Genomic DNA, 26,782 nt, shown 5'->3' with positions numbered 1-26,782 from the left:
AACTTTGACTGGCAGCATGATGTGAGGGTTAACTCCTCATATCTTCCAAGCACTCTTGCTTATAAGTGATGAGTGGGAAACATTAAAGTATTCCAGGAAAAGGTAATTTTTCTTATTATCATGAAGACTTTGGCTCCAACATGTCTTTGATTTCTTCATTTAATTTTAACTTTAAGATCATTTTTAATTTACTTCAATGAAATGACAATAAATCTAAATACGAATTGATCTGCAGTAGATCCTGCAATCCTATTGATGGATTCAGTGGTTTTCATAAGGGTTAAATGTGCCTGAAAGTCTGTCACAAAGAATTGATCACAGCTTATATGATATCACAAGAACACAAGAAAACAAGCAGGAACAAGATACCGGGCCCCATAATCTTGTATTGACATTCAATTTGATCACAGCTCATCTGCCCCAGCCTCGGCTCCTGCAGCATTTCAATAATGCCTTGAATTTCCTGATGTATTAAAACATTATCTACCTCTCTTTAAATACCTCTAGTAATCTGGTCTCTGCACCCTCTGGATAATGAGTTCCCAGAGATTCACTAGCTTCTGCCAGAAGTAGCTCTTTAGTTTTAGTTGACTGCCCCTTGTAACTGCCCCCTTGATAGAGACTCTTGCATTAGTGAAAGCATCTCACTAGTGCAAGAGAGCATCTACTCTATCGTGCCTTCTTGAAGTCTTCTCAGCACTTGCATTTTCTTCTAAGCTCCAAAGAATGCAGATCCAACTGCTTTAACTGATAAGTCAGCCCTCTCATCCCAGGAATAAGTCTAGTGAATCTCTTCTGGACAGCTTCCAGAGCTGGTATATTCTTCCCTAAACAAGAGGGACCAAATCTTTGAAAGTACTTTGAGTGTGGTATCACTAACACTCTGTAAAAATATAGCTTAACTATTTTTAAGCTTCAATTATCTTGCAATTAAGGACAATGTACCATTTGCCTTTCTAACCACCTACTGTAGCATCTAGCTTTTGTGATCATGCATTCAAATGATCACCAGATGGCTTTGTACTCCTTTCGATTTAGATAATAGTGTACCTTTTGATTACTTAAGCAGAAGTTCATGACTTCAGTTTTCCATGCTAAATGACATTTGCCAAGATTTTACTCATTCGATCTACGCAAATCCTGTTGTAGAGCCCAAATATCCCTTTTGCAGCATGCTTCCTCAATTCTTTTAGTATCATCAACAAATTTGGTAGCTTGCACTTTGCTGACTCCTCTCGGTCATGATTATAGAAGAAACTATAAATATGTGGAATTCTTTGCCACAAGCAGCTGTGGAGGCCAAGTCTGTATGTATATTTCAGGTAGAAGTTGATAGATTCTTCATTGGTCAGGGTATGAAGGGATACGGTGAGAAGACAGTAGATTGGGGCTGAGAGGGAAATTGGATCAGCCTTGATGAAATGGCGGAGCAGACTCGATGGGCTAAATGACTTAATTCTGCTCCCATAGCTTATGGTTTCATAGATATTTACTAATTGGGAGTTCAGACTTGAATCTTAGGGCATTCCATTAGTTCAACCAACCTGCAAAAGATCATTTATTCTGACTGTATGTCTTCCATATAATACACATTCTTCAATGAATGCCAATATACTTCCATCATGCTGCCATCAATTTTTATCTGGTGCTCCGGCCTTTTTAGTGACACCTTGTCAGATGCCTTCTTGAAATCCAAATATGCTATAACTCAAAATTCCCTCTGTCATCTCTGCTCATGATATTCCTGGAGAACTTTTAGCAAATTTTAGGAACATTATTTATCTTTCATAAATCCATACTAATTTGTTTGATTACATTAAGTTTTTGTTTAAGTGGATTTTTTATAGTATTTGTCCTCCTGGCTTCTCTTGCAAAATAATATATGTTACATTTATATATAATTAAGTGTTCATATTCAGCTGTAAGATCACTTTTCATATATATTTTCATAGCAATATGAAGTACATTTCTTCCTCTTTCTCTGTAAATATGAATGTTTTAGTTCATGGAGCCTCCACTGTAACTATTGTACCATAACAGCTGCTCTATAATGGCTCCACAATATTGATAATGCAGTATGATGAAGTGTAAATTTTTAGGAAGAATTTAACCATTAAGAAAAACAATGACGCATATTAACAACCATGACTTTAAGATTTAATCTGAGTTTTGATTTGTTGCTTATCAAAATATCTTTACAATTTCACCAAATTTACTTCATATTATTTTTATATATTAAACTATGCCTGCCATGGTTATTGCAGTTGAATATGCCCTGTCAAATTGTATGCTTAATTACAAATGGGAATCTGTCTCCATGGGAAAATATGATGGGGAAGGCACCCTGACTGCAAGCCAAGCAGCGATGTGTTTGTGCACTGGGGCTCTTCCCATTGCTGATGTAGCCTTAGGTGATTAATGAAGGAAAGTAAAATTAAACTTGACTTTTCCCATCCTTCTCACACCTTCATGATAAGATGCCAAAGCACCATATTTGTTTTGAAAACAATGTCATTATTAACAAAAAATATTGAATGATTAGCATTGCTTTAAGAGTTGACATCCCTTTTAGTTTCAGAAATGTAAATTTATAAAAATTACCCATTGCTATTTTAAGTTAGCCATGAATTTTTGTATTTTAATTTTCACATTTAATAATATTTCATAGATACTCTTAATTTTAAAATGCTTGTAGATTTGGCAGCAGCCCATCCAACTGAACATACGGAGTCTGATTTACCCAAGGAAGCTCTGGTTTCTGAAGAAGTGCTTCAGCAGCATGGGAGTTCAACAGCGGTAACAGTAGTTCAAGATACAGAGGTGAATGAAAGTAAACCTGAGACAGAATTGCAACCTCAACCAAATGAGGAGACACAAGATTCCAAGGAGTCTGTTGAAGTAGCAACCCCAGTAATAGAACATCAGGTTTGTGAGAACAAAACTGAACCAATGGAGGTTTCTGCCACAGAAGTGGCAAATAATGGGCCTGTATCAAATACTGGACCCGTGCAAGAGGTCACACTGACCAAGGAGCTTCCAGAAGTTGTACTGGTGGATAATGTGGCACAGAAGAGTGAAGAAAAAAGCTCCCAAGTGTCTCATAGTAGCAGTGTTGAAGCTGAAGAAACACCCAGTGAGTGTACATCAGAGCTCAGTTCATCAAATGAAAGTAAAACTGAGAAAGCATTTGGAGAAGTTGACAATAATTATGCCAGCAGCAGTAAATCCTCCATTTCTCCCTCTTCTGTGACTGTTTCGGTTGGGCTGACTCCAGTGACTAATATGTCTCACACTTCAGCTCCAAGCACATTTGGTTCAGGAATTCCTGCACCTACCTTCGTACCTCTGGTTCCAAAAATAGGAATGGGAAAACCGGCTATTACCAAAAGGAAATTCTCTCCAGGAAGACCCCGAATGAGACAGGTAAGATTATCTAACACTTATATATACATATTTTGAAGGTTAACAAAATTTTACCTGAATGTAACTGTTCATATACTGTATTTTACTGGTGATACATCGTGTTGCAGTGCAAGACAAAGTTAAAGTTTATTGTCATAAGCACAAATGGATGTATGCATTGGTGCAGTGAAAAACATACTTGCAGCAGTATCACGGTTACGTAGCATACATAAGTAGCATTCACAAGAAAAACAAGTTGAACACAATTTTTACAAGAAGCAGATATAAACAGCACAATAAAGTCCATTTTAGTGCCAAGTGCTCAGTGTTGCTGAACTGTTGTGATTAGTGTAAAAGTGTCAGAAACCATGGAGATGTAAAGGAAAACATTTTGTTTGAAAATTGTAGATGCTTAACAAAATCATAGATTTTGCTTTATCTCATATGAAAATTGTGTTGAAAGCAGTTTTTAACACAATTTAATGTGAACAATACCAAATTAAGCTACTGGTTTAAAAAAAACTTTGAATTTTAGTTTCCAAGATGGCACACAGTAAGCCTTAAATAAGAAATTCAAATGCATTCTTCAAACCCAATTTGAATGAATCTGAATATACTTATCACCGTTAGTGCTGTACACGACTTTATTCACAGTCCGTGTAGTCTAATTGTGGCACAAACCTATTTAAAAATTTCATTCTAATTGCATGCAGTGTGTTAGAGCATTTTCAGATTTTTAACATAGAAATTAGTTTTCATAAAGCTTATGATTTCTCTAAACAAAAATGGGAAAAAAATCTGCATCTGTAAAGGTTCTATGCCTTTTTAATTCACATCAGTATCAAGTAAAGTTTATTAAATGCTCAGTGCAAGTTTTTGAAGAGATGTATGAAATGTGTAATAAATCTGGTCTTTTGAGTGTAGCATGAAAAATTATTCAGTGATATTAACTACATCACCTGTCCAAGTGAGAGTTATGAATGCTTGTTTATCTGCAATGTGAGAGCTATGCCTTTAAAATGTCTCTATTAAGATTGGTAGGGGGTGGAGTGTTTAAAGGTCATCAGATGAATTTAAAGGTAATTGTCTGCGGCCAGAAAAATGAATTAGACAACTCTACAAAGCAGTCACTGGAGGGCACTTGGAGTTCTGAGTGCATTTTTGGTTATTGCAATGTAGGAAGGGATGTAGTTTAGCTTGAGAGCATATAGAGGATACTACCTGGATTGGAGGCCTTAGGTTATGGGAAACGATCTGGTAAGATAAATTGCCTGGAATGCTAGAGGAACTCAAGGTCATACAGTTTCTATGGAAATGAATAAACAGTCAGTGTTTTGGGTCAAGACTCTTTTGGACTAGAAAGGAAGGGGAAGATGCCAGAATAAATAGATGGGGGAGGGGAAGGAGAAAAAGCTAGAAGGTGATAGATGAAGCCAGGTGATCAAGTTGTACAGCATCAATGAAACTGTCTTTTTGGCCCATTACAGCTGTACTGATCATGTCTTATCCCACTATACTAATCCCACTTGCCTGCATTAATTCCATATCGCTTGTGCTACAACACACTTTCTCAGAGTAGTTTACATGTGCAGAAAGTACCTTGTACTCCAGAAAACATTTTTGCTAAATTTCATATTTTTTTAAGTGTAAGCATTCAAATTAATTCTATTCATGACATTTTAACTGCATAAATTGAATATCGTTTTAAAGCTGCTGGAGGGAGGGAGATATTAATTGGGAATGAACAGCTTAAACCACTGATAAAAAGCCAGCCTCTAGGATATGGGTGGATTGAATCCTAGAGTAGGAACTGAAAAAAATTGAACTAAGGATCTTTAACAATTCTATGGAAACAAAATCTTCATCCACATATTGAAGAAACTGCACTATTTGTAGAATCCATCTTTGGTAGCCAGAGTATTGGAGGGTCTCCTGAAAGAATCAAGTATTCACAGAAATACAGAAAAATTAATTTTGGCTTTAATAATGGCAAAAAAAAATCTGGGAGGACTAATCCTGTTGAATGGAACTTTTGACTGCAATTCCTAAATATAAAGTATTTTAGCAAAGCCTTCTGTTTAATCGTCTTAATTACATAGTGAACAGCTTAGCACATGAACAGGCCTTTTGGCCTACTATATTGTGCCAAACTGATTAAGATAATGACAACTAATTAATCCCTTTAGCTGTACATGATCTATAGCTTTACATTCTCTGTATATTCATGTGTCAATCCAAGACCCTTTAATTAGCTCTGACATGTGTTCTTCCACTGCCATCCCTGGCTGCACATTCTAGGCACCCACTACACTCTGGAAGATAAAACTTGGCCTGCACATCTCCTTTGAACTTAACCCCCCCCAGTACTTCCTCCTAGGACAACCAAGTTATTCTAGGTATTAATTTAGTAAATCTTCTCTGAATTGCTTTCAGTGCATTGGCTTTTTTTTTAAATAAGGAGACCAATCTTGTTCACAACACTTTCAATGAAATCTTACCGTTGAACTGTGTAACTGAACCTGTCTACTTTAGTATTCAGTTTCCCAAGCTAGTGGTAGTAATATTGGTAGCTTTTCTAGTTACCTGCAAATCATGCACTGTAACACTCAGATCCTCCCACCTGTCAGAGCTCTGCAATCTCCCACTGTTTATAATTTTTTTTTAAACTTTCCTGTCTTAATGAACATTTTCACATTTTTTCATATTATATTTCAGTTGCCAGATCTTTTCCCTCTCACTTAAACTATCTGTATTTCTTTTGTTTCCTTATATCCTCCTCACAGCTTACTTCAACACCTACCTCTTAGCAGAATATTTAGCCGAAACTAATTTTACTTTTTGGTATCAGGTGAGTGGGAGTGAGTGGATTTTACAAGTATAAAGAATTTATTATTAGAAGTGATGCAGTGCATATGGCAAGATGCATCTTAGATTCGTAACTGGCCACTGTAGAGATGCTCGCTCAAGCTACAATTGAGGTGCTTGGGTGCATTGCAAGGCCTAATTTATTGAAGAAATGTAAAAGCAAAGACCTGGGCACAAAGATCAAATGTTATGAAGAGATGGAGATGCAGAACAGATTTGAAGCCACAGAGAAGGAGATCCCAGCTGCATGAGGTAGAATAGTGTTGATTAAATTGAACCTTCGGCTTCCTACACAGTTGAGATTGTTTCTGGGATTCGTGGCAACTGGCATCAAAGTAGGAATTACATTTTTGCAGGTAATTGGGTTTCTTGAAATTTATTATATTGACAAGAAATTGAAGGTGGAAGCTTCAGGCCAGCTTCATGCAGTCACGTTTAATTTGATTGATTCACATCCAGAGTCAGTTTTGTGACATCAAGGACAGCATTTCTTGCTTTGTTTCTTGCCAACCATCAACTATGATTGCTTGCAGAGGGAAATGTCATTTTTATAGGATAAATGAATGAGGTGTAACTTTCCACAATAGCTCAATATAATAATTAAGCAAAGCATGTACTGCACCTGTAATTCAACCCATATTGTGATGCAACTTCTGTGCTTGGATATTTTTGAAATGACTAGCAAGAACACAATTATCAAATCTTTTAAGTATTAGATAAAGATCATTTGAACCTGTTTTCCCCAGACTTTGTAGATGTTTTATATTTAAAACTGAAAACAGTGGATCTAAAAGTTATAGATTTGTTTTTGTTCCATAGATAAATTCTCTTGTGTCTTTCTTTTTCACAGCTGAATAGCTTTAGTTTCGTTCTCTTTTCTACCTGGGATTGGTGGTAGTCTCCCCTAAATTTCAAATGGCTGTATTAAAACATTACATGAAATAATATACACCTAAAATAATGCTCTTTTGAATACCACAGATTTTAACATTTCTCTCTAGTGGAACACCAACTCCAGCTAAGCTCCAGAGTTTATTTTTTATGCTCTTGACCTTAGTCTGATTATCCTGTTGTTAAATCCAAATATTCACTGCAGCTTCTTCTCTTAGGTATGGCCCTTGTGGCTAAAGGGATCAGGGGATATGGAAAGAAGGCAGGTACAGGTTTCTGAGTTGGATGATCAGCCATGATCATACTGAATGGCAGTGCAGGCTCGAAGGGCCGAATGGCCTACTCCCGCACCTATTTTCTATGTTTCTGTGTTTCTTCACAGTATTTGATCTTTATGCCTATATCTTGCATTTTCCTCTTCTTCAACTTGAACCCTGAAGTGCATTTATTACCCACCTCTGCCTCAGTCCGTAAATGGACTGCCAGATTTTCTCTCCAAGTGATGATGGACCACTAAACTTTGTTATTATGACATATTTCTTAATAACTACTATTTACAGTATCACTGCAGCTGTAACTAGCACAACAGGTATGGGATGATGCTTGTCTAATTTTTTACAGCTGACCTGAATTCCAGAAAATTTATTGTTGTCAATGCCACAGGTGGATGTAGAGGCCAGGTATTTAAGGGGGAGGTTGATAGATTCTTGATAAGTTAGAGCATGAAAGGTACAGGGAGAAAGGAGGGGAATGGGGTTGAGAGGGAAACTAAAAAGCCACGATCAAATAGCAGAGTAGATTGGATGAGCCAAATAGCCTGATTCTGCTCCTATGTCCTATGGTCTTAATATTATAACCCAATAATCTGTTCATTTCATAACTGAATTTCACCAGTAAATTTTGAGTGTTGAATCATTTAGGGGAAAATAGGGTAGATGTTGACTGCTTTAGTTGTCCTGCAGGATGCATTCTTTGCTCACTCTGATGCTTGGAAGGTTACTGACAGATTTTATTTTTGAGGCTTTGTGAACTGCATTCATTATGAATAACTTCATATTTTTAACTCTGGTTGCCTGTTCATTGAGTATCTTAACCCTAACCTCCTTCAACTTTTAGACACAGACACCAAGATACTCCTGTTCCTTTTATTTTGTAGTATCCAACTGTGATGGTGTATTCCATTGCCTAACTGCCTTCTGAGTGCTCTCACCCCTCCCTGGACTGATTTACAGATGCAAGTTTTGTTTGCAAAACTTCTTCACACGGAGAGTGGTGAATCTGTGGAATTCTCTGCCACAGGAAACAGTTGAGGCCAGTTCATTGGCTGTATTTAACAGGAAGTTAGATATGGCCCTTGTGGCGAAAGGGATTGTGGGTATGGAGAGAAAGCAGGTACAGGGTTCTGAGTTGGATGATCAGCCATGATCATACTGAATGGCGGTGCAGGCTTGAAGGGCTGAATGGCCTACTCCTGCACTGATTTTCTATGTTTCTATGTTTGCAGTTAACCAGCCTTCCTGTGTTGTCCTTCACCCCCCTGTCAATTACACTGCCAATCTTGCAGTCATTATGAGCCTTTTTATCTGTGGGCCTATATTTAAGTCTAGATCAAAGGCTGTACATCTGGTCACTAAAATTACTGTCAATTATTGCAGTTTGTTTCATTGCCATTCAGCTAATTTTTAATCCACCTTGCCAATTTATTTTGCTTTGAGCGGTATTAAGTTTCTTGATCAGTTTGTCTTGTGGTTTCGGTTCCGTTTTGCTTTATTTGGTCCAATAATTAGCTTATGGAATAAAGTCAATAACCAGGTTACACTTTAATCTGTTTGGATTCATCCACAGTGATTTCAAATATTCTTTTTTTCAGTATAAAAAAGGGAAAACAAAGAAATCTTTCCCAACATCATATTGCAGATGGATTACTTTTTAGTGGAAATACAGTTGTAATTTCAGGTTATTGGTTATGAAGTTTGAAAAGACCACTTCAGATAGTTTTATAAATTATAGCCTCCATAATGTGTCCTGCACATAAATGAAAACTGTCTAAACTAAATCAACAATGTATAGAAGTCCTGAATTCAAATTGAGTTGGAAGCTTATGATTTTGCACTGGAGGGTGAACTAAAAGCAAGTAGCATATTTTTTAGAAAATAGCAGATGATTCCCTAATTGCTAAATTGGAAAAGAAAGTCTCCTGTATATTATATCATCTCAGGCGAATCAAAGTACCTTAAAAAGAATGAAGTAGCTTGAAAGTGAATTCATTATAGGTAAAAGCAATACAAGGCCCAAGCAACAAAATAAAAACACAGCTATCCATCCAATTGCTTCAGTATGCTATTAGACAACTGTTATTCCATCATAGGTGTCAAATATTTGTGCTATTAAATTTTAAATTTTAAATTCTTACTACATGAAACAATATACAAGAAGTAAGGCCCCAACATGTAAAGAAATAGGTAAAAAATTTGATTTAACTAAGTTTAGTTTTGAATTTTTTAATCAAGTTTTAAAATTTGATTTAATTACTTAAAGAAAAAAGTCCACGTTGTATAGTTCTCTGAAGCAGAGTCACTTAACTAGTGATATTCAACACAGCACAGTATAGGTCTATGCTTTAATCCACAGTTTCTGACTTGGAGGGTGCCACTGGCAAGTACCTAATATATTTGAAACTGATGTCCTTGTGAATTAGATTTCATTAGTAAAATGGGGTAAGGTAGAATCCATTTTGACAGAAGTATGCAAAGTATAAAACATCCCGGCAATGTGCTCAGATTCTAGTTGTTCACTGAAGTAAAGGAATATTAGTAATTACCCTTAAAAATAGATTCTTTTTTGGATCATATGCTCTGTGTATGGTCCACAATAAAATTATTTGGAAATGGTTTGAAAAATGCATCATCCTGCTCAGTAGTTATCGTTGGCATATCAAGTAAATGCTTGGATTTGTGCATGTGAGCTGAGAGCATACCAGGTGCCAAATAGCTTATAACTTCTAATCATTTAGCCCTTTTCCCCCATTTTTTGAAATCAATACTGCAAGGTTTCTTATTCTTGATACAGGTATTGTAATAAAGTTAAGGTAAATTATAAAGAATGAGTTGTAAATGCTTATCCCAGAAGGTACAGTGGTTATTCAGTTTAGTTTAGAAACAAATGCTGATTAGAGGGAAGAGCAAGTTACACTGAATACCTTTGCTTGCATAAATAGAAATTTTGATGCATTATTTTTACCTTGAGCATTTCTTAAGTTGAATATTTATTGTAGAGTTACCAACACATTTCAAATTTTAAAGTGCAGATTTTTGCACAGGTAAGCTGTAGTATAGTTGGAAATGAAATGCTCACCAGATCAGTCTGCATCTGTGGAATAAGAAACAGATCAATGGTTTCATCTGGATGGACTTTCAGAAGAACTGGCATAAACAGTTCTAGTGGAAAGTCATCATTCTTGAACATTAACACTGTTTTTATCTCCATGGATACAGCCAGTCGCTGACCTTTTGAGCATTTTGACTCACAACCAAGTCAAACACAATAATAAGAAATAGATTTTCCTCTCTGCTACTGGTTTTGTGGGTGAAACTCCAATTTCTTTGCCAGGTTGAATTTGCTTTAGTAGTAAATTAATTGGCGGTTGCAATGTTAATCCCTCCTGCGCTTTTCCATGTGTTGTCTAATTTTGCATACTTTATTATTTAAAGCATCATGTCCTGCAAACAAAAATGCTCCTGTGTTTTTATTTTGTATTACCATATTAGTCACATATTTAACATTTAAGTTTATTTTGCTGGGGGTTTCCCCAATTACATCTTTTTTCACCTACCATATCCTAGGGCATATGGGCGACAAATGCTATGAGTTCCCCTTCCTGGTCTGCAAACAGTTTTGAATCTCGGGAGAGTATGATAAAAACAAAGCAACCTCAGAACAGCATTTGGAGCATCAAAGTGGTAATTCATATAATTTAGTTTTGTTTTATTCCCTTGGTGTTATTATTTGGCTTGGCTGTTTCTGTCATGTAATTAGAGTAGAATGATTTTTAATTCTCATTTGTTCATTCTTATATTGCAAGAATCATACGCTGTTTAGGAGATGCTATCAAGATGGGTGACATCTTCATTCCCTATCACCCCTTATCTTTATTCTTATTCCTGCCCTTTTATTATAGGAACATTTTGAACATATGAAACCACCGAAGTAATCTGTGCATATTCCCCAACATGCTCAAGTACAGAGCTCCTGCTGAGAGAGATCTAGCTAGTTTTCCCTGAACTCTACTGTCAGTTTTATTGAACTGTTATTGTTATCACTGCTGACTTCGCTGTGCACCATAATATCATTTTGCTATTTTCTTTTCACCATTGTAATTTATAACATTTAACTCCTGAGGCTTCAGTAAACATTTTAGTATTTCTGTTTGCAAAGTCATAATGAACCTACATTTGTTCAGTGTAATTTTCTTTATCTAGCAAATAAGCACTGTATAGAGTCTAGCAAAGGAATAGGTCTTTTCAATCCAATCTACGTGTACATATTTAATCCGAATGTGATTCTCATCTCCATCTAGTTTCGTTATTCATACACAATTGATTTCTTTTCTAATTTCTATTTCTTTCTGCTTGTGGTAAGGGTTTCTCTCAAATTCTTGTAGATTTGTTAGTAACTATCTTATTTATGTGGAGGTATCTTAATTTGTGTTTTGTCTTAAAAATAAACCCTATTGGGTGTTGTTTCTCATGTATATCACCTCATAAAGAAAGCTTGTTGACTGTATTTGTTATGTGTGATTGTAATTCCAGTTTTGAGTCTATCAGCTCAGATGTGGGTGGTTTACATGAGCTATCTTGTATATTATTATCTGTTTTTAATAACCTTGAAGCTGTTTGGAAATTTCTTAACAATATATGTAAAGCTGGAAAAAAAACTCAGCAGGTCAGGCAGCACCTATGGAGGAGAATGAACAGTCGACATTTTGGGCCTAAGACCCTCCATCTGCAGTTATTGAGTCTTGAAGCGACTTGGTCTGAAACGTCAACTGCTCATTTTTCTCCAAAGATGCTGCTTGACCCGCTGAGGACTTTAAGCTTTTTCTGTGTTTTGATCCAGATTTCTAGCATCTGCAGCCTCTCTTAAGATTCTTTAGTAACTTTGCTAAAAAAAAATTCAAACGCAAAAGTTGTTTAAATTAAGATGCGGAAATATTCTTTTGAGGTTATAGATATTTGGGAGGCATGGGCATGGTGGAGTGATTGATCTTGTTATGTGTTAAGAACTTTCTCTGATAAGATTGTAAGTGTTTTTAGTGTATGATTGTCCCCCATCACAAAATTCTACCATTGCATTCTAATAGAAATGGGTTTCAGTGCCAAGATTATCCAGGTAGGTCTCACAGGACCTTTCCAAAATTATTTTCCTTCACTCCACCCATTTCCCTGTCAATATGTATAATGCTTGTAATGAAATAGTGCATACAGACCTCATAATTCTCTGCCACAATTCTACAAGTGTGCTGGGTTTGCTCATTTTAGTTGCCAGTGTGATGTTAAATTCATTGGCAGTCTAACATTCATTGACCATCTTTTTATTTGCCCTTGAGAAGATCCTGGTAAGCCACCATCTTGAATTTCTACATTGAAAGCAGTTCCACAGTGTTGTGTGTTTGGAATGATAGTATACTTGCAATTTTCCCAAGTAGACCAGAAGACCATAAGATATAGGAACAGAATTAGGCCATTTGGCCCAGCGAGTCTGCTCTGCCATTTAATCATGGCTGATCCTTTCTCCCCTCCTTAGCTCCACTCCCCTCCTTCTCCCTGTAACCTTTGATACCGTGTCCAAACAAAAACCTTTCAAGCTCTGTCTTAAATACACCCAACAACCTGGCCTCCACAGCAGCTGTGGTAATAAGTTCTACAAATTCTCCACCTTCTTGGCTAAAGAAATTTCTCCATATCTTTGTTTTAAGTGGATTCCCCTCTATCCTGAGGCTGTGCCCTCTTGTCCTATACTCCCTTACCATAGGAAACATCCTCTCCACATCTACTCTGTCTAGGCCTTTCAACAGTCGATAGGTTTCAATGAGATCCCCCTCATCCTTCTCGATTCCAGCGAGTACAGACCCAACACTATCAAATGTTCCTTGTATGATAACCTTTTCATTCCCAGAAACATCCTTGTGAACCTCCTCTGAAGCCTCTCCAATACCAGCACTTTTTTTTAGATGAGCAGCCTGAAGGTATTTACAATGCTCAAAGGTGAGGCCTCAGCAGTGCATTCTAAAGTCACATCCCTGCTCTTTTATTCTATATATCTTGAAATGAATGCTAACATTGCATTTGCCTTCCTCAACACTGACTTTACCTTTTCTGGTTGGCTGTTGGTGACAAGCGGCGTTCATCAGGAGTCAGTGTTGGGCCTGCTACTTTTCACATTGGTTTTCAATGATTTAGATCTTCTAAATCTTTTATATATAGCATAAAAGAAGGTGGTCCCAACACCGACTCCTGTGGAACACCACTGGTCACTGGCAGCCAACCAGAAAAGGATCCATTTATTTCCACTGGCTGCCTCCTACCTATCAGCCAGTGCTCTAACCATTGCTATTAATTTTCCAGTAATACCATGAGCTCGTAACTTGGTAAGCAGCCTCATGTGAGGCACCTTGTCAAAGGCCTGAAATCCAAATGTACAACATCCGTACTTATAACCTGCTCAAAAAATTACAACCGATTTGTTCTTCTGACTTCTCTTTGTCCCCTGTTATTATTTCTCCAGTCTCATTTCTAGCAGTCCTATATCCACTCTCATCTTTTATTTTTTACACACTTGAAAAAGCTTTTACTATCCAGTTTGATATTGTTTGCTAGCTTGCTTTCATATTTCGTCTTTTCCCTCCTAATGATTCTTTTAGTTGCTCTCTGTAGGGTTTTAAAAGCTTCCCAATCCTGTCTTCCCGTCAGGTTGGAGCTACAGAAACGTAAAGGCACACACTCAGTGATTCAGGAACAGCTTCTTCCCCTCTGCCAACCGATTCCTAAATGGAAATTGAACCTTTGGACACTACCTCAGTTTTTTTTAAAAAATGTTGTATTTCTGTTGTTGCAAAATTTTTAATCTATAATACGTATACTATATAAAGTATATTGAAAGAGATTTACTTATTATTTTATTCTTATTCTTCTATATTATGTATTATATTGAACTACTGCTGCTACTAAGTTAACAAATTTCATGTCATATGCGGGTGATGGATTCTGATAGTAGGCTCATCGATAAACTGCTTTAAAAAGCCATCTTGTAGGCATTTAACAAACTCACTCTCTCTCGAAATCCATTTCCAACCTGATTTTCCCAATCGACCTGCATGTTGTAATCTCACATGCTCTCCCTCCCTCTCCAAAATGTTGTGGACGTAATTGTGGGTGTCCTGTTCATGTCCACAGAATCTCTTGTCTGCTCCCCTGACTGTTGAGTCCCCTATCACTACTGCTTCCCTCTTCTCTCTATTTCGCTTTTGAGCCACAGATGTATACTCAGTGCCAGTAACCCAGTCTTCCTGGTATTCCCCTGGAAGATCATCCCCCACAACAGTATCCAAAATGGTATACTTATTATTGAGGAGAAAGGCTACAGGTTAACTGCCTATTCACATTTCCATTTCTCCTGACATTCGTCCAGCTACTTGCCTCCTGCAACTTTGAGATAACTACTTCGCTGTAACTTTGATCGTTTATCTCCTCACACTCTCATATGAGCCGAAGGTCATCCAGCTGCTGCTCCAGATTCCTAACATGGTCTTCACGGAGCTGCAGCCGGGTGCACTTCTTGCAGGTGTAGTTCCCTGGGAGACTGTGGGTGTCCAAGGATGCCAACATCCAGCATGAAGAACACCAAACAGCCATTTACTACCCATTTCTTATCAAGGTGAAAAGAAAAGGGAACCTTAACAGAAGCTTACTCAGAAACAATGCCTCTTTCGAACTGAAGCCTCCTCTGAGCCAAAGCCTGACACTCCTCCTCTCACCACTGCCCTACTCCCAACAGCAGCGGCCCCACTTGTCCCTTCTGTACTTTTAAACAAGCATCGCTGACCTGCGAGAAACCTCGTCGCTATGGCCTGCTCCCACTGCTGTTTGGGCTGTTGATGTTATCCAATTTCCCTGTCCTTAAGCAATAGAGTTTGGAATTCCAGTACTGTTGAAGGAGGATCCAATTTTTTTGTTACATCGAATGGAAAGCCAAAAGTGTGTTGTTAATGAATATTCGTGCTGGTAAATGGAATACTGGTCAAGCCTACTGGCTGGTCTGGACTAACTATGCAACTGTGGCTTCACTTAACTTTCGTACAATATTAAGCTGTGGCTTAACTGGTTTCAGTCAAACATTTGGTTAAGTAATCTACAGAACAGCGTTGTTGGTGCTGCTAGGGCCGAAGCGCTGGCTTTTAGATGAAATATTGAACAGTGTCAAGTACTGCCTACACAATTTGATGAATGTAAAATGGTTTGAATTTTCTATTCTCTTATTCCTGTATTGTTGTGGAGATTTATAATTTTGATAGTTTTTTTTTGTCATGAAGTGCACTGGAATGTTCTCAAAGGACTGCAAAGTTGCTCTATAAATTGATATGTTTTTTCTTTTGTAGATGGTAGAAAAGCTTTGGGGGATCTGGAAGTGAGTCACTTAGCACAGAAGACTGAACTCCATCCAATTCTTATAGCTGTAGGATAGATGTTTATGTTCAAAAGTAGCACTCAGCATATCGATGCTGGTATTGCCACTGAAGCTCAGGCCAGATGAGATTTTTTTGTTGAAAAAGCAGATTTTCTAGCGTTGAGTGGCACTAGCTTGCTTATCGTGTATACCTGAAGCTAGTATTTCATCATCATCATAAGGCACTTGTGAGACCACACTTGGAGTATTGTGTGCAGTTTTGGGCTCCTTATTTTAGAAAGGATATACTGACATTGGAGAGGGTTCAGTGAAGATTCACAGGAATGATTCCAGGAATGAAAGGATTACTGTATGAGAAATGTATGGGCTGTATTCCCTGGAGTTCAGGAGGATGAGGGGGGATCTCATAGAAACATTTCAGATGTTAAAAGGCCTGAACAGATTAGATATGGCAATGTTATTTCCCATGGTAGAGGATTCTAGGATAAGAGGGCACAACTTCAGGATTGAAGGACGACCTTTTAGAACTGAGATGTGGAGAAATTGTTTCAGTCAGAGAGTGGTAAATCTGCGGAATTTGTTGCCACAAGCGGTTGTGGAGGCCAAGTCATTAGCATTGTAGTTAAGGCAGAGTTAGATAGGTTCTTGATTAGCCAGGGCATCAGAGGTAGCAGGGTAGTGGGGATGACTGGAAGAATTGGATCAGCCCATGATTGAATGGTGGAACAGACTCGATGGGCCAAATGGCCTACTTCTGCTCCTATATCTTATGGTCATCAGAATTTTTAACTGAATATGATCTGGGATTGTTTTCTGATGAAAGTTTTGAAGGATACTGAGAATTGCACTAACAGCTGACATCTCCAGTTCTGATCTTACGATGAAATAGCTGAGCTTTGCTAAGCCTAAGATATTGCATTGAAGAATTCCTGTGACATTGTGAGGTAATAAGACTCTGAAACATGCATTGTCCTTTCCAGTATTTTCCAGAATCCTCCACTTTCTACCAGACCTTAAACTCATTTTAGATTTTGGGACTTCTTTGTCCAGATATGAATCGAGGCTGAAGTGAAGTTGTGAGCCAAGTGGTTCTGGCAAAATAATAAACTAAGCATCAGCAATTCTGAGTAAACAGCTTGACGGTGCAACATCTACCAGCTGGTTCACATCTAGGTTCTTGCAAATTAGTCAATTGTGATGTTTACTACTACAGATCTGCGGTTGTAGATTAGTCAGAGTGGGTAAGGACAAAACGTATGTTTTCTAAAGGGAATTGGTCAGTTGGAGAAGCTCTTATAATAATGTGGTAGTTTCAAAATCAGAAATAATTGAAAAAGGACCTAGTGCTTTCCTGGCATATATGACGAATAAACTATGATAAATAAAATACGATTTTCATCCTGAAGAAGATGGCAGAGTTTGTCATCGAAACTTCGATTATAATCGATACCCATACTCAGCTGGAAGTCCAGAAGAGTTTAATTGTCAGACCTGCAATGTTATTCTAAATATGCCATGTCAGAATTATATCATTGCTTCTAGATTACTAGTCCAGTTATAGTCATTATTCTACCTTTCTTATAACATTCCAGTACTAATGCTCCAGAATGATTAATAGTTGAAACAAAATATTTGACCTTCTCTTGGTAGAGAAAAAAAATAAAAGGCACAATGTCTTACATTGTGGTGCCAGTATTTTCTCTACTTTCATTGTAGTTGAGAAGAATGTCTGAGGATAAGAAAATTGAGTTAAAAGTGAATATCATCTGAAGATGTTTGAGCATTTAATTACTCAAATGTTTATGTTCAATTCAGCTTTATAGGACCCAGATCAGACCCCACTTGAAGAACTGTGCTCAGTTCTGGTCACCTCACTACAGGGAGAATGTGGGAACCATAGAAAGGGTGTAGAGGAGATTTACAAGGGTGTTGTCTGGATTGAAGAGCATGTCTCATGAAGACAGGTGGAGTGAACTTGGCCTTTTCTCCTTCGAGCAATGGAGGATGAGAGGAGACCTGATAGAGGTGAATAAGATGATAAGAGGCATTGATCGTGTGGATAGTCAGAGGCTTTTTCCTAGGGCTGAAATGGCTGCCACAAGAGAGCGCAGGTTTAAGTTGCTTGGGATTAGGTACAGAGGAAATGTCAAGGGTAAGTTTTTTCACACCCACAGTGGTGAGTGGGTGGAATGGACTGCCAGCAACGGTGGTGGAGGCGGATACGATAGTGTCTTCTAAGAGACTTTTGGATAGGTGCATGAAACTTATAAAAATAGAGGTCTATGGGTAACCCTAGTAATTTCTAAGGAAGGACCTGTATTGTACTGTAGTATTTCTATGTTTCTATTTACCAGAGACTGCATGTGAGCCAGCAAGATAGTCAGTATTGGTCGTCAAAAACCTTGCTTTTTTTTAATGCTCCATCAGACCGGAGTGGCAGCCTCGTTTCTGACGAGTACTCCTATAGCAAGGATACTATGGCACAGTCAACATTATTTCTGTCGGTTTTAAGCAGCAATAGATTGATCAATCGCATTAAAACAACTTTTATTAGCTGTGCTGACCTTGGATGCAGTTGTGATTGTCAGCTGTAGCAAATTGAAACAGGAATATTTATTTGTGTCCATCGAGCTGCTCAGCTTGAAGTTCACCCTTGAAGGCACCCTGGAAGACACCTCTGTCGGGTTACTGTTCATTGACTATAGCTCTGAATTTAACACTTTCATTTCAACAGTCCTGATTGATAAGCTACAGAACCTAGCCTCTGTACAATCTCCTCGCTGACGATCAATGCCAGCGCACCTCGGGTGTTTGCTTAGCCCACTGCTCTACTCTTTCTATACCCATGACTGTGTGGCTAGATTTAGTTCAAATGCCATCTATAAATTTGCTGTTGATACAACCATTGTTGGCAGAATCTCAGATGGAGATGAGAAGGCATACAGGAGCGAGATATACCAGCTAGTTGAGAGGGGTTGCATCAACAACCTTGCACTCAATGTCAGTGAGACCAGAGAACTGATTGTGGACTTCAGAAAGGGTAGGGTGAGGGAACACGAACTGATCCTCATAGAGGGCTCAGAAGTGGAGAGAGTAAGCAGCTTCAAGTTCCTGGGTGTCAATATCACTGAGGATCTAACCTGGTCCCAACATGATGCAGCTATAAAGAAGGCAAGACTGTGGTTGTATTTCATTAGGAATTTGAGGAGATTTGGTTTGCCATCTGAAACACTTGAAAACTTCTGTAGATGTACCGTGGAAAGCATTCTGACAGGCTGCATCACCGTCTGGTATGGTGGGTAGGGGTGGGGGGGGTGAGTCGGCTACTACACAGGATCGAAAGAAGCTACAGAAAGATGTAAAAGTAGCTCCATCATGAGTACTAACCTCTGTAGTATCTAAAACATCTTCAAGGAGCAGTGCCTTAGAAAGGCCACATCCATTATTAAGAAACCCATCACCCAGGACGTGTCCTCTTCTCATTGATACCGTCAGGAAGGAGGTATGGAAGTCTGAAGGCGCATACACAGTGATTCAGAACAGCTTCAGGAACCCTCTGCCATCCGATTCATAAAGGGACATTCAACCCATGAACATTACCTCACTTTTTAAATATTATTTCAACACAAATTTCACGACATATGCCAGTGATAATTAAACCTGATTCTGAATGCATGATATTCCAAGGTTATGTGACCTTTGTTGTAACTACTGGGCAGCATGAAGATATTTTCTAGTATTTTGCATTCCATCTTGCCGATCTGCTGCTTTCTGCTTTATGTTAGTGCAAGTCCAACATCCAGTAGAACCCCGTAAAACTGCAATCACCTCTGATTATTTTGACTATTTGTGCATTCAGTTTTTGCAGGAGTGTATCATATTTCTGCCCATAAATGGAGATGTCAGTTCAAAGTTATAATCACAGTTTTCTTTATGATTGTTTTTAATATTAAATGATACATTTAAAGGTCTTTGGACTACAGGGATTGGAGAGTTATAGAGATCAACAGGGGATATGGATTTAAGGCAAAAGATTTTGTCAGCCACAAATCTATTGAATGATAGTGTAGACTCAAGGGATAACAGGACCGACTCCTTTCTATTTCTTCTTTTCTTTTTCAATCTTTTTATTATTAATATCAACATAATAAGATTGATACATAGATAATGGGATTACAAACATACACATTTCAAGTGAACATGAGAGAATACATAAGCAATAGATACAGTATAAATGAGTCTTCCCAAATCATGGACAGTACAAGTAACCAATAAAAAAGGCAAACCTAGGTATGTCGTAATATGTATTAAAAAAAAACAGAAAAAGAAAAAAAATTATGCAAAAAAAACCTAATCTTACAATCTAATTAAACTAATAAGAAAAAAAAATGAAAAAAGAAAAAAGGGAAAAAGAAAAAATGAAAAAAACAGCAGTTTATAATATCTAACAAAGATACAAAATCATCAGTGTCGTCAACTCCGATCCTCTGTAAAGTCAAAACTGGAAAGACAAATAGGCTTGGTACAGGGTCATATTACATCATATGAAAATATTGAATAAATGGTCTCCATATCTTTTCAAATTTAATAGAAGTATCAAATACAACACTTCTAATTTTTTCTAAATTTAGACATAACATAGTTTGAGAAAACCAATGAAATACGTAGGAGGATTAATTTCTTTCCAATTCAACGAAATAGATCTTCTAGCCATTAATGTAAGAAATGCAATCATTCGACAAGCAGAAGAGGATCAATGAAGTGAGTCCCATCATTGGTAAACCAAAAATTGCAGTAATAGGATGAGGTTGTAAATCAATGTTCAATACCGTGGAAATAATATCAAAAATGTCTTTCCAATATTTTTTCAAAAGCGGACAAGACCAGAACATATGAGTTAAAGACGCTATCTGTGAATGACATCTGTCACAAATAGGATTTATATAGGAATAAAAATGAGCCAATTTATCCTTGGACATATGAGCCCTATGCACAGCCTTAAACTGTGTTAATGAATATAGATGATGTATTAACTAATTGAAGAATTTTATCCCAATTCTCAATAGGGATAGTAAGGTTAAGTTCTCTTTCCCAATCATTTTTAATCTTATAGAAGGGCTCTGAACATATCTTCATAATTATATTGTAAAGTTTTGATATTAGCCCTTTCTGAGAAGGATTTAGTTCAAACAAATTCTCCAAAATACCTGAAGACACAGGATTTGGAAAGGTAGGAAGTACAGTATTTAAGAAACTCCTAATCTGTAAATATCTAAAAAAAAATTAAATCTAGGCAAATTATATTTATTAGATAATTGTTCAAAAGACATAAAATAATTATCCAAAAATAAATCGGAAAAACGTAGTAATCCTTTAGACTTCCAAGCTGAATAAGCTTGGTCTATAATAGAAGGATAAAAGAAAACAATTGGATACAATAGGAATATTTAAAACAAACTGAGTCAATCCAAAAAATTTCCGAAATTGAAACAATATACATAAAGTATGTTTAACTATTGGATTGTCAGTTCGTTTCTGCAATTTAGGAAGAGCAAAGGGAAGAGGAGACCCTAAAATAGAACCCAATGAAAATCCCTGTACAGATTTAATTTCCAGGTTCACCCAATGAGGGCTAAAAGATAAATCCCAATCCTTTAACCAACATATCAAATATCGGATATTGACTGCCCAATAATAAAATCTAAAATTAGGCAATGCCAATCTACCTTCCTTCCTTGCCTTCTGTAAATTTTTTTACCTAATCTAGGATTTTTATTCTGCCATATATATGAGGAAATTTTTGAATCAACATTAGCAAAAAATGATTTCGGAATAAAAATTGGTACCGCTTGAAATATATATAAAAACTTGGGTAAAATAACCATCTTAATAGCATTAATCCGACCTATCAGAGATAAAGATACTGGTGACCATTTAGTAAACAAACATTTAATCTGATCGATTAGGGGTAAAAAATTAACCTTAAATAAGTCCTTATAGTTTTTGGTGATATTAATCCCTAAATAAATAAAAGAGTCATTAACTAATTTAAAAGGTAAATTTCCATAAATTGGAACCTGTATTTAAAGGAAACAGTTCACTCTTATTAAGATTTAATTTATACCCGAAAAAATTACTAAATTGAGCCAACAATGGTATAACTGCAGGAATGGATTTCTCAGGATCAGAAATAAATAATAATAAATCATCTGCATAAAATGATAGCTTATGTATATCCATCCCATGATTAATGCCAAAAATGTTCTGTGATTCTCTGATAGCAATTGCCAAAGGTTCTAAAACAATATCAAATAATAATGGACTAAGAGGACAGCCTTGTCTAGTACCCCAAAATAAATGAAAAAAGGGAGATCTTTGATTGTTAGTAAGCACCGAGGCTACTGGAGTATGATATATCAGTTTAATCCAGGAAATGAATGTCGGACTAAAATTAAACTTCTCAAGCACAGTAAATAAGTATGGCCATTCAACTCTATCAAATGCTTTCTCTGCATCTAATGAAATGACACATTCTGAAGTGCTATGTGAAGGAGTATAAACAATATTCAATAATCTCCTAACATTGAAAAAAGAATAGCGATTTTTAATAAAACCAGTTTGATCTTCCGAGATAATTTGAGGTAATACCTTCTCCCGCCTGGATGCCAGTAACTTGGGAAAGATCTTGGAATCTACATTCAATAAAGATATAGGTCTATAGGATGCACAGTCAGTAGGGTCTTTATCTTTCTTCAATATTAAAGAAATGGAAGCTCTATTACCCAATCTAATTGCTTCTTCAAAAACCCTGCATAACCAAGGAGAAAGAGTTGCGGAAAAACATTTAAAAAATTCTGCAGTATACCCATCTGGACCTGGTGCTTTCCCAGAATCCATAGAGGAAATAACCCCTTTAATTTCTGCATCCATAATACGAGTTCCTAATATTGAAAGATCATCTGATGATAATTTTGGAAAATTCAATTTCCCAAGAAAATCATACATGGTATTATAATCATGAGGGGATTCAGAATGATACAGGGAGGTATAAAAATCTTGAAAAGATTTGTTTATCTCATCATGGTTAACTGTCAGATCCCCATTCTGCTGACGAATCTTAGTAATTTGATGTTTAACCGAAGCATTCTTCGATTGACTCACTAACAGTTTACCCGATTTATCACTATGTATGTAAAAATCAGATCTGGTTTTCATTAATTGATTTTCAATTGAAGATGTAAGTAATAAACTATGTTACATTTGAAGTTCAACCCTTTGTTTGTAAAGCTCCTCACTAGGAGTAGTCGAATATTTCTTGTCAATCTCTTTAATTTTTTCAACCAATAAAGGAGTTTCCTTCTTAATGCGTTTTCTCAGACCAATGGAGTAGGAGATAATCTGTCCACGTATATATGCTTTAACAGTGTCCCAAAGTGTTTCGCAAGAAATATCATTTGGGGAATTAGTTGAAAAGAAGAAATCAATCTGGTTCTTCATAAATTTAATAAAATCCGGATCTTGCAATAAGGTAGAATCAAATCGCCATTGTCTAGCATTAGAAGCTGTATCCGTAAGTTTATTAGAAAGTTTTAATGGAGCATGGTCAGAGGTGGCTATAATATCATAATTACAACCAATTACCAATGGAATAAAACAAGAGTCAATAAAAAAAAATCAAATCTCGAGTAGGAATGATAAACATGTGAGAAAAATGAAAACTCTTTGTCCTTAGAATGCCGAGATCTCCAAATATCAAAAATTCCATTATCAGTCAAAAAAGAGTTAATATAAGTGGCCTACTTATTAGGTAAAGTCTGAGTAGATATAGATCTGTCCAACAAAGGATTTAAATAACTATTAAAGTCACCACCCATTATTAACTTATATTCATTTAGATTTAGGTAGAGAAGTAAATAAGGACTTTAAAAAAATCGGGATAATCCACATTTTGGAGCAGAAACATTAACCATAGCAACCTTTTTGTTAAAAAGTAAGCCAGTAATTAACAAAAATCTACCATTCGGATCCGAAAAAATATCATGTTGGACAAATACAATAGAGGAGTCAATAAAAATTGAAACTTCCCTTACCTTAGCATTTAAATTCGAATGGTACTGTTGACCCCTCCACTCCGAAAAAAGCGATACTTGTCCTCTTTCCTCACATGAGTTTCTTGTGCAAAAATAATATGTGCATTCAGTCTTTGGAATATTTAGAAAATCTTTTTCTGTTTAATTTTGTCTCTTGGAATACTAATGACTTAAACCATCTGATTAATGTTCTGAGCCATATTTCTGAAATCAACCCTTTGGTATATAAAGGGTTAACCAAATTATGAACTCATGCACCCGGAAGAGGAACAAAATAAAGGGCGGACCCGGAAATGACGACAACACGGACATTTTAGTAGTTTAAAATCAGCCCAAATGAAAAAACTAAAAAAAAACTGGTGTAAAGAGCATAAGATATAGAAATTGAACCCCCACCCCCCACCCAAGAGGAGAAAAAGTCACCCCAGCCAGGAAAAGTCTGGGAAAAAAGAGGAATGAAACTAAATCTACCCCCATATCAGCAGAAGGCAACTCCGTATATTAAGGATAAAAAAGATCCACCCAAACTCTAAAGAAATAATCACTATTCTGAAACCAAACTTCTTAATATAATTGCTAGTAAAAAAAAAACCCAAAAAGAATATAATCACTAGTAACTTATAAATCGGGTTAAAACCCAAACAAACCAAAAAAAAAAATTTTAAACTGTGATAAGAAATGCATTATAGGAAGAGGACGAGAGAAAAAAAAAATGGCGAAATCAAAAAAAACCAAAAATAGTTTAGAGAAGAAACCGTAAAAAAAAATTCACCTTCGAAGGATTAATAATAATGACCAAAAATAAAGTACAGTGATTAAAGTAAGTAAAATAAAAAGATTAGTACATCAAAAAAAAACTTTATCTAGAGTATAAAATATAGAGTAAACCTACACCAATAGCCAGAAACAAAATCTGGTTTTGGAAACAAAAACCATCTTACAACGATCAAAATCACTCATTTATTGAAGACGAGAATCCACAGCAGTAGGGAAGTCCTCATTCAGAAAGCTTCTCGCTTCAGATATAGAAAAGAAAACACGCCGAGATGCATTGGGAGGCGAGATTCTGAGCTTCGCAGGGTATAAGAGTGCAGGTTTTAGATTTTTCTCATAACATTCGGACATCAGAGGTTTAAAAAGGAACCTTGCCTTCATTACTTCTGGACTAAAATCCTCCACTAATCAAAAATCAAATTCTTGGAATTTGACCATTCCTACACGCCGAGCCACACGAATAAGTTGCTCTTTAACATGCACATAGTGAAATCGGACAATTACAACCGGTGGTTTAGCTGAAGCACTTGGTGATCGACGCATAATTCTGTGAGCGTGATCAAGTAACGGAGGACTGTCTGGAAATACAGAAGGGAACGCATCCTTTAAAAGTTGAGCAAAATACTTCAAGGGGTCCCCTTGTTCAATACCTTCCGGGAGACCAAGTATGCGTAAGTTCTGTCTTCTGGACTGATTTTCAAAGTCGACACTCTTGCTTGTGTTTCCACCTGTTTAATCGTCGAAGATAATTTCTGCTCCAGTTTTTCGATTATCAAATCTCGCTTCCGAGCGTCCTCTTGCAAAGTTGCGATTAGAGCTTGCTGCTGGTTAACTACTGAATCAGTCTTAACCATATAATCCTGAAAGGCCTTTATATCTTGTTTGAAAATTTGTCGTCGTTCTTCAAATTTTTCATTTAAAACCTCCAATAACATTTCATAAGTCTATTCAGTGCACTTAGGATCGGTCTTTTTCTTCTTCCCGTTCCCGTTAGAATCTTTCCCAGGGTCTCACCCTTTAGATCTCAGAGCCATTTCTGTATTCATTTCTTCAAAATTCACAATAAACTCCTAAAGATAAGTCCAAAAAAGTAGAAAGAATCTTTTGGTGTAGGTTAAAGTAAGTTAAATAAGGGTGATCATAGGTTAAAAAAAGTAAAGGTTATGGAACGAATCTGAAACAGTGCTCACTCCATGAGCGTCTCCTGCTGACCTCCCCTTTCTATTTCTTATGTTCATGCATTACATAATTGCTGCCAATTTAAAATGGCTTGGGCTAATTATATATGAAATACAACTACCATCTAATTTTAACAATAGTTTTGTACCAGTGCTTCTGTCAGACCTCTAGAAACTTAATAGAACAAATGTTTTAAATTCCTTCTTTTCAAAAGGAATATTGAAATGCAGAAAGAAGTGAATCTTCCCCAATTTATCTATATGTTCATGTGTTCTAAACTACTGGCCAAGAAGAACAAACACATCTGTTTGCTATATAATTTGACATTTATTACAAATCCTGTCTCAATAATGAGCTGTCCCTCATATTTCTAAGCATTGAATTGAATGATTCCATTGCAAAAGCAGGGATCTTGTCAAGTTATTATAGAAGTTGTATTGGCTGATGTCAGTCAAACGTCTGTTGTGCCAGAATGAGCAAGGAAGTTGCTTTAGTTTGCAATTTTCATAGGATTATTTTTGCATATTCGCTCCAGGTATTTCTGGTAATGCTTCTGGTATAGTCTCCTAATTTAGACTACTGAAGAAATAGGGCTTCCTTATTGCCATGACCTGTTAAACTTCTAATATGGTTGCAAATATGAAGTTCTAAGGCCTTTATGTCATAAATTTTCAGCACTAATCTTCAGTACAGGTCTCTTAAATACCTTTACATCCTTTTAAAGCGCATATGTACTTCTGTCACTGAAGTTGCAGTTATGATTCAATCCTGAATTATGTTACAACTTCCAGCAATCTTTGAAAGTTCTTAATACATATTCTGTATGTATTTCTGTGTGTTCATGGTTTTCTGCTGTAGCCATCCACTTGAGATTTCAATGTGTTGTGCATTTTCAGAGA

The 26,782-nt window shown here is 36.7% G+C and overlaps 1 protein-coding gene across 3 annotated transcripts in view; it reads left to right on the top strand.

Moving 5' to 3' along the window:
- The window catches only part of kmt2ca (lysine (K)-specific methyltransferase 2Ca), a 479,075-nt gene that overhangs the window by 250,949 nt on the left and 201,344 nt on the right, over positions 1–26,782 (top strand). For all 3 annotated transcript variants that reach the window (XM_059971838.1, XM_059971840.1, XM_059971839.1), the window contains 2 exons: positions 2,696–3,423; positions 11,001–11,117. In XM_059971838.1, coding sequence (XP_059827821.1) covers positions 2,696–3,423; positions 11,001–11,117 — 845 coding nt within the window. The remainder of the gene's footprint in view (positions 1–2,695; positions 3,424–11,000; positions 11,118–26,782) is intronic.

The sequence above is a fragment of the Hypanus sabinus genome, chromosome 6 (genome assembly GCF_030144855.1).
Source record: "Hypanus sabinus isolate sHypSab1 chromosome 6, sHypSab1.hap1, whole genome shotgun sequence".
Lineage (NCBI taxonomy): Eukaryota > Metazoa > Chordata > Chondrichthyes > Myliobatiformes > Dasyatidae > Hypanus > Hypanus sabinus.
This window is presented reverse-complemented; position numbering and strand designations above follow the sequence as displayed.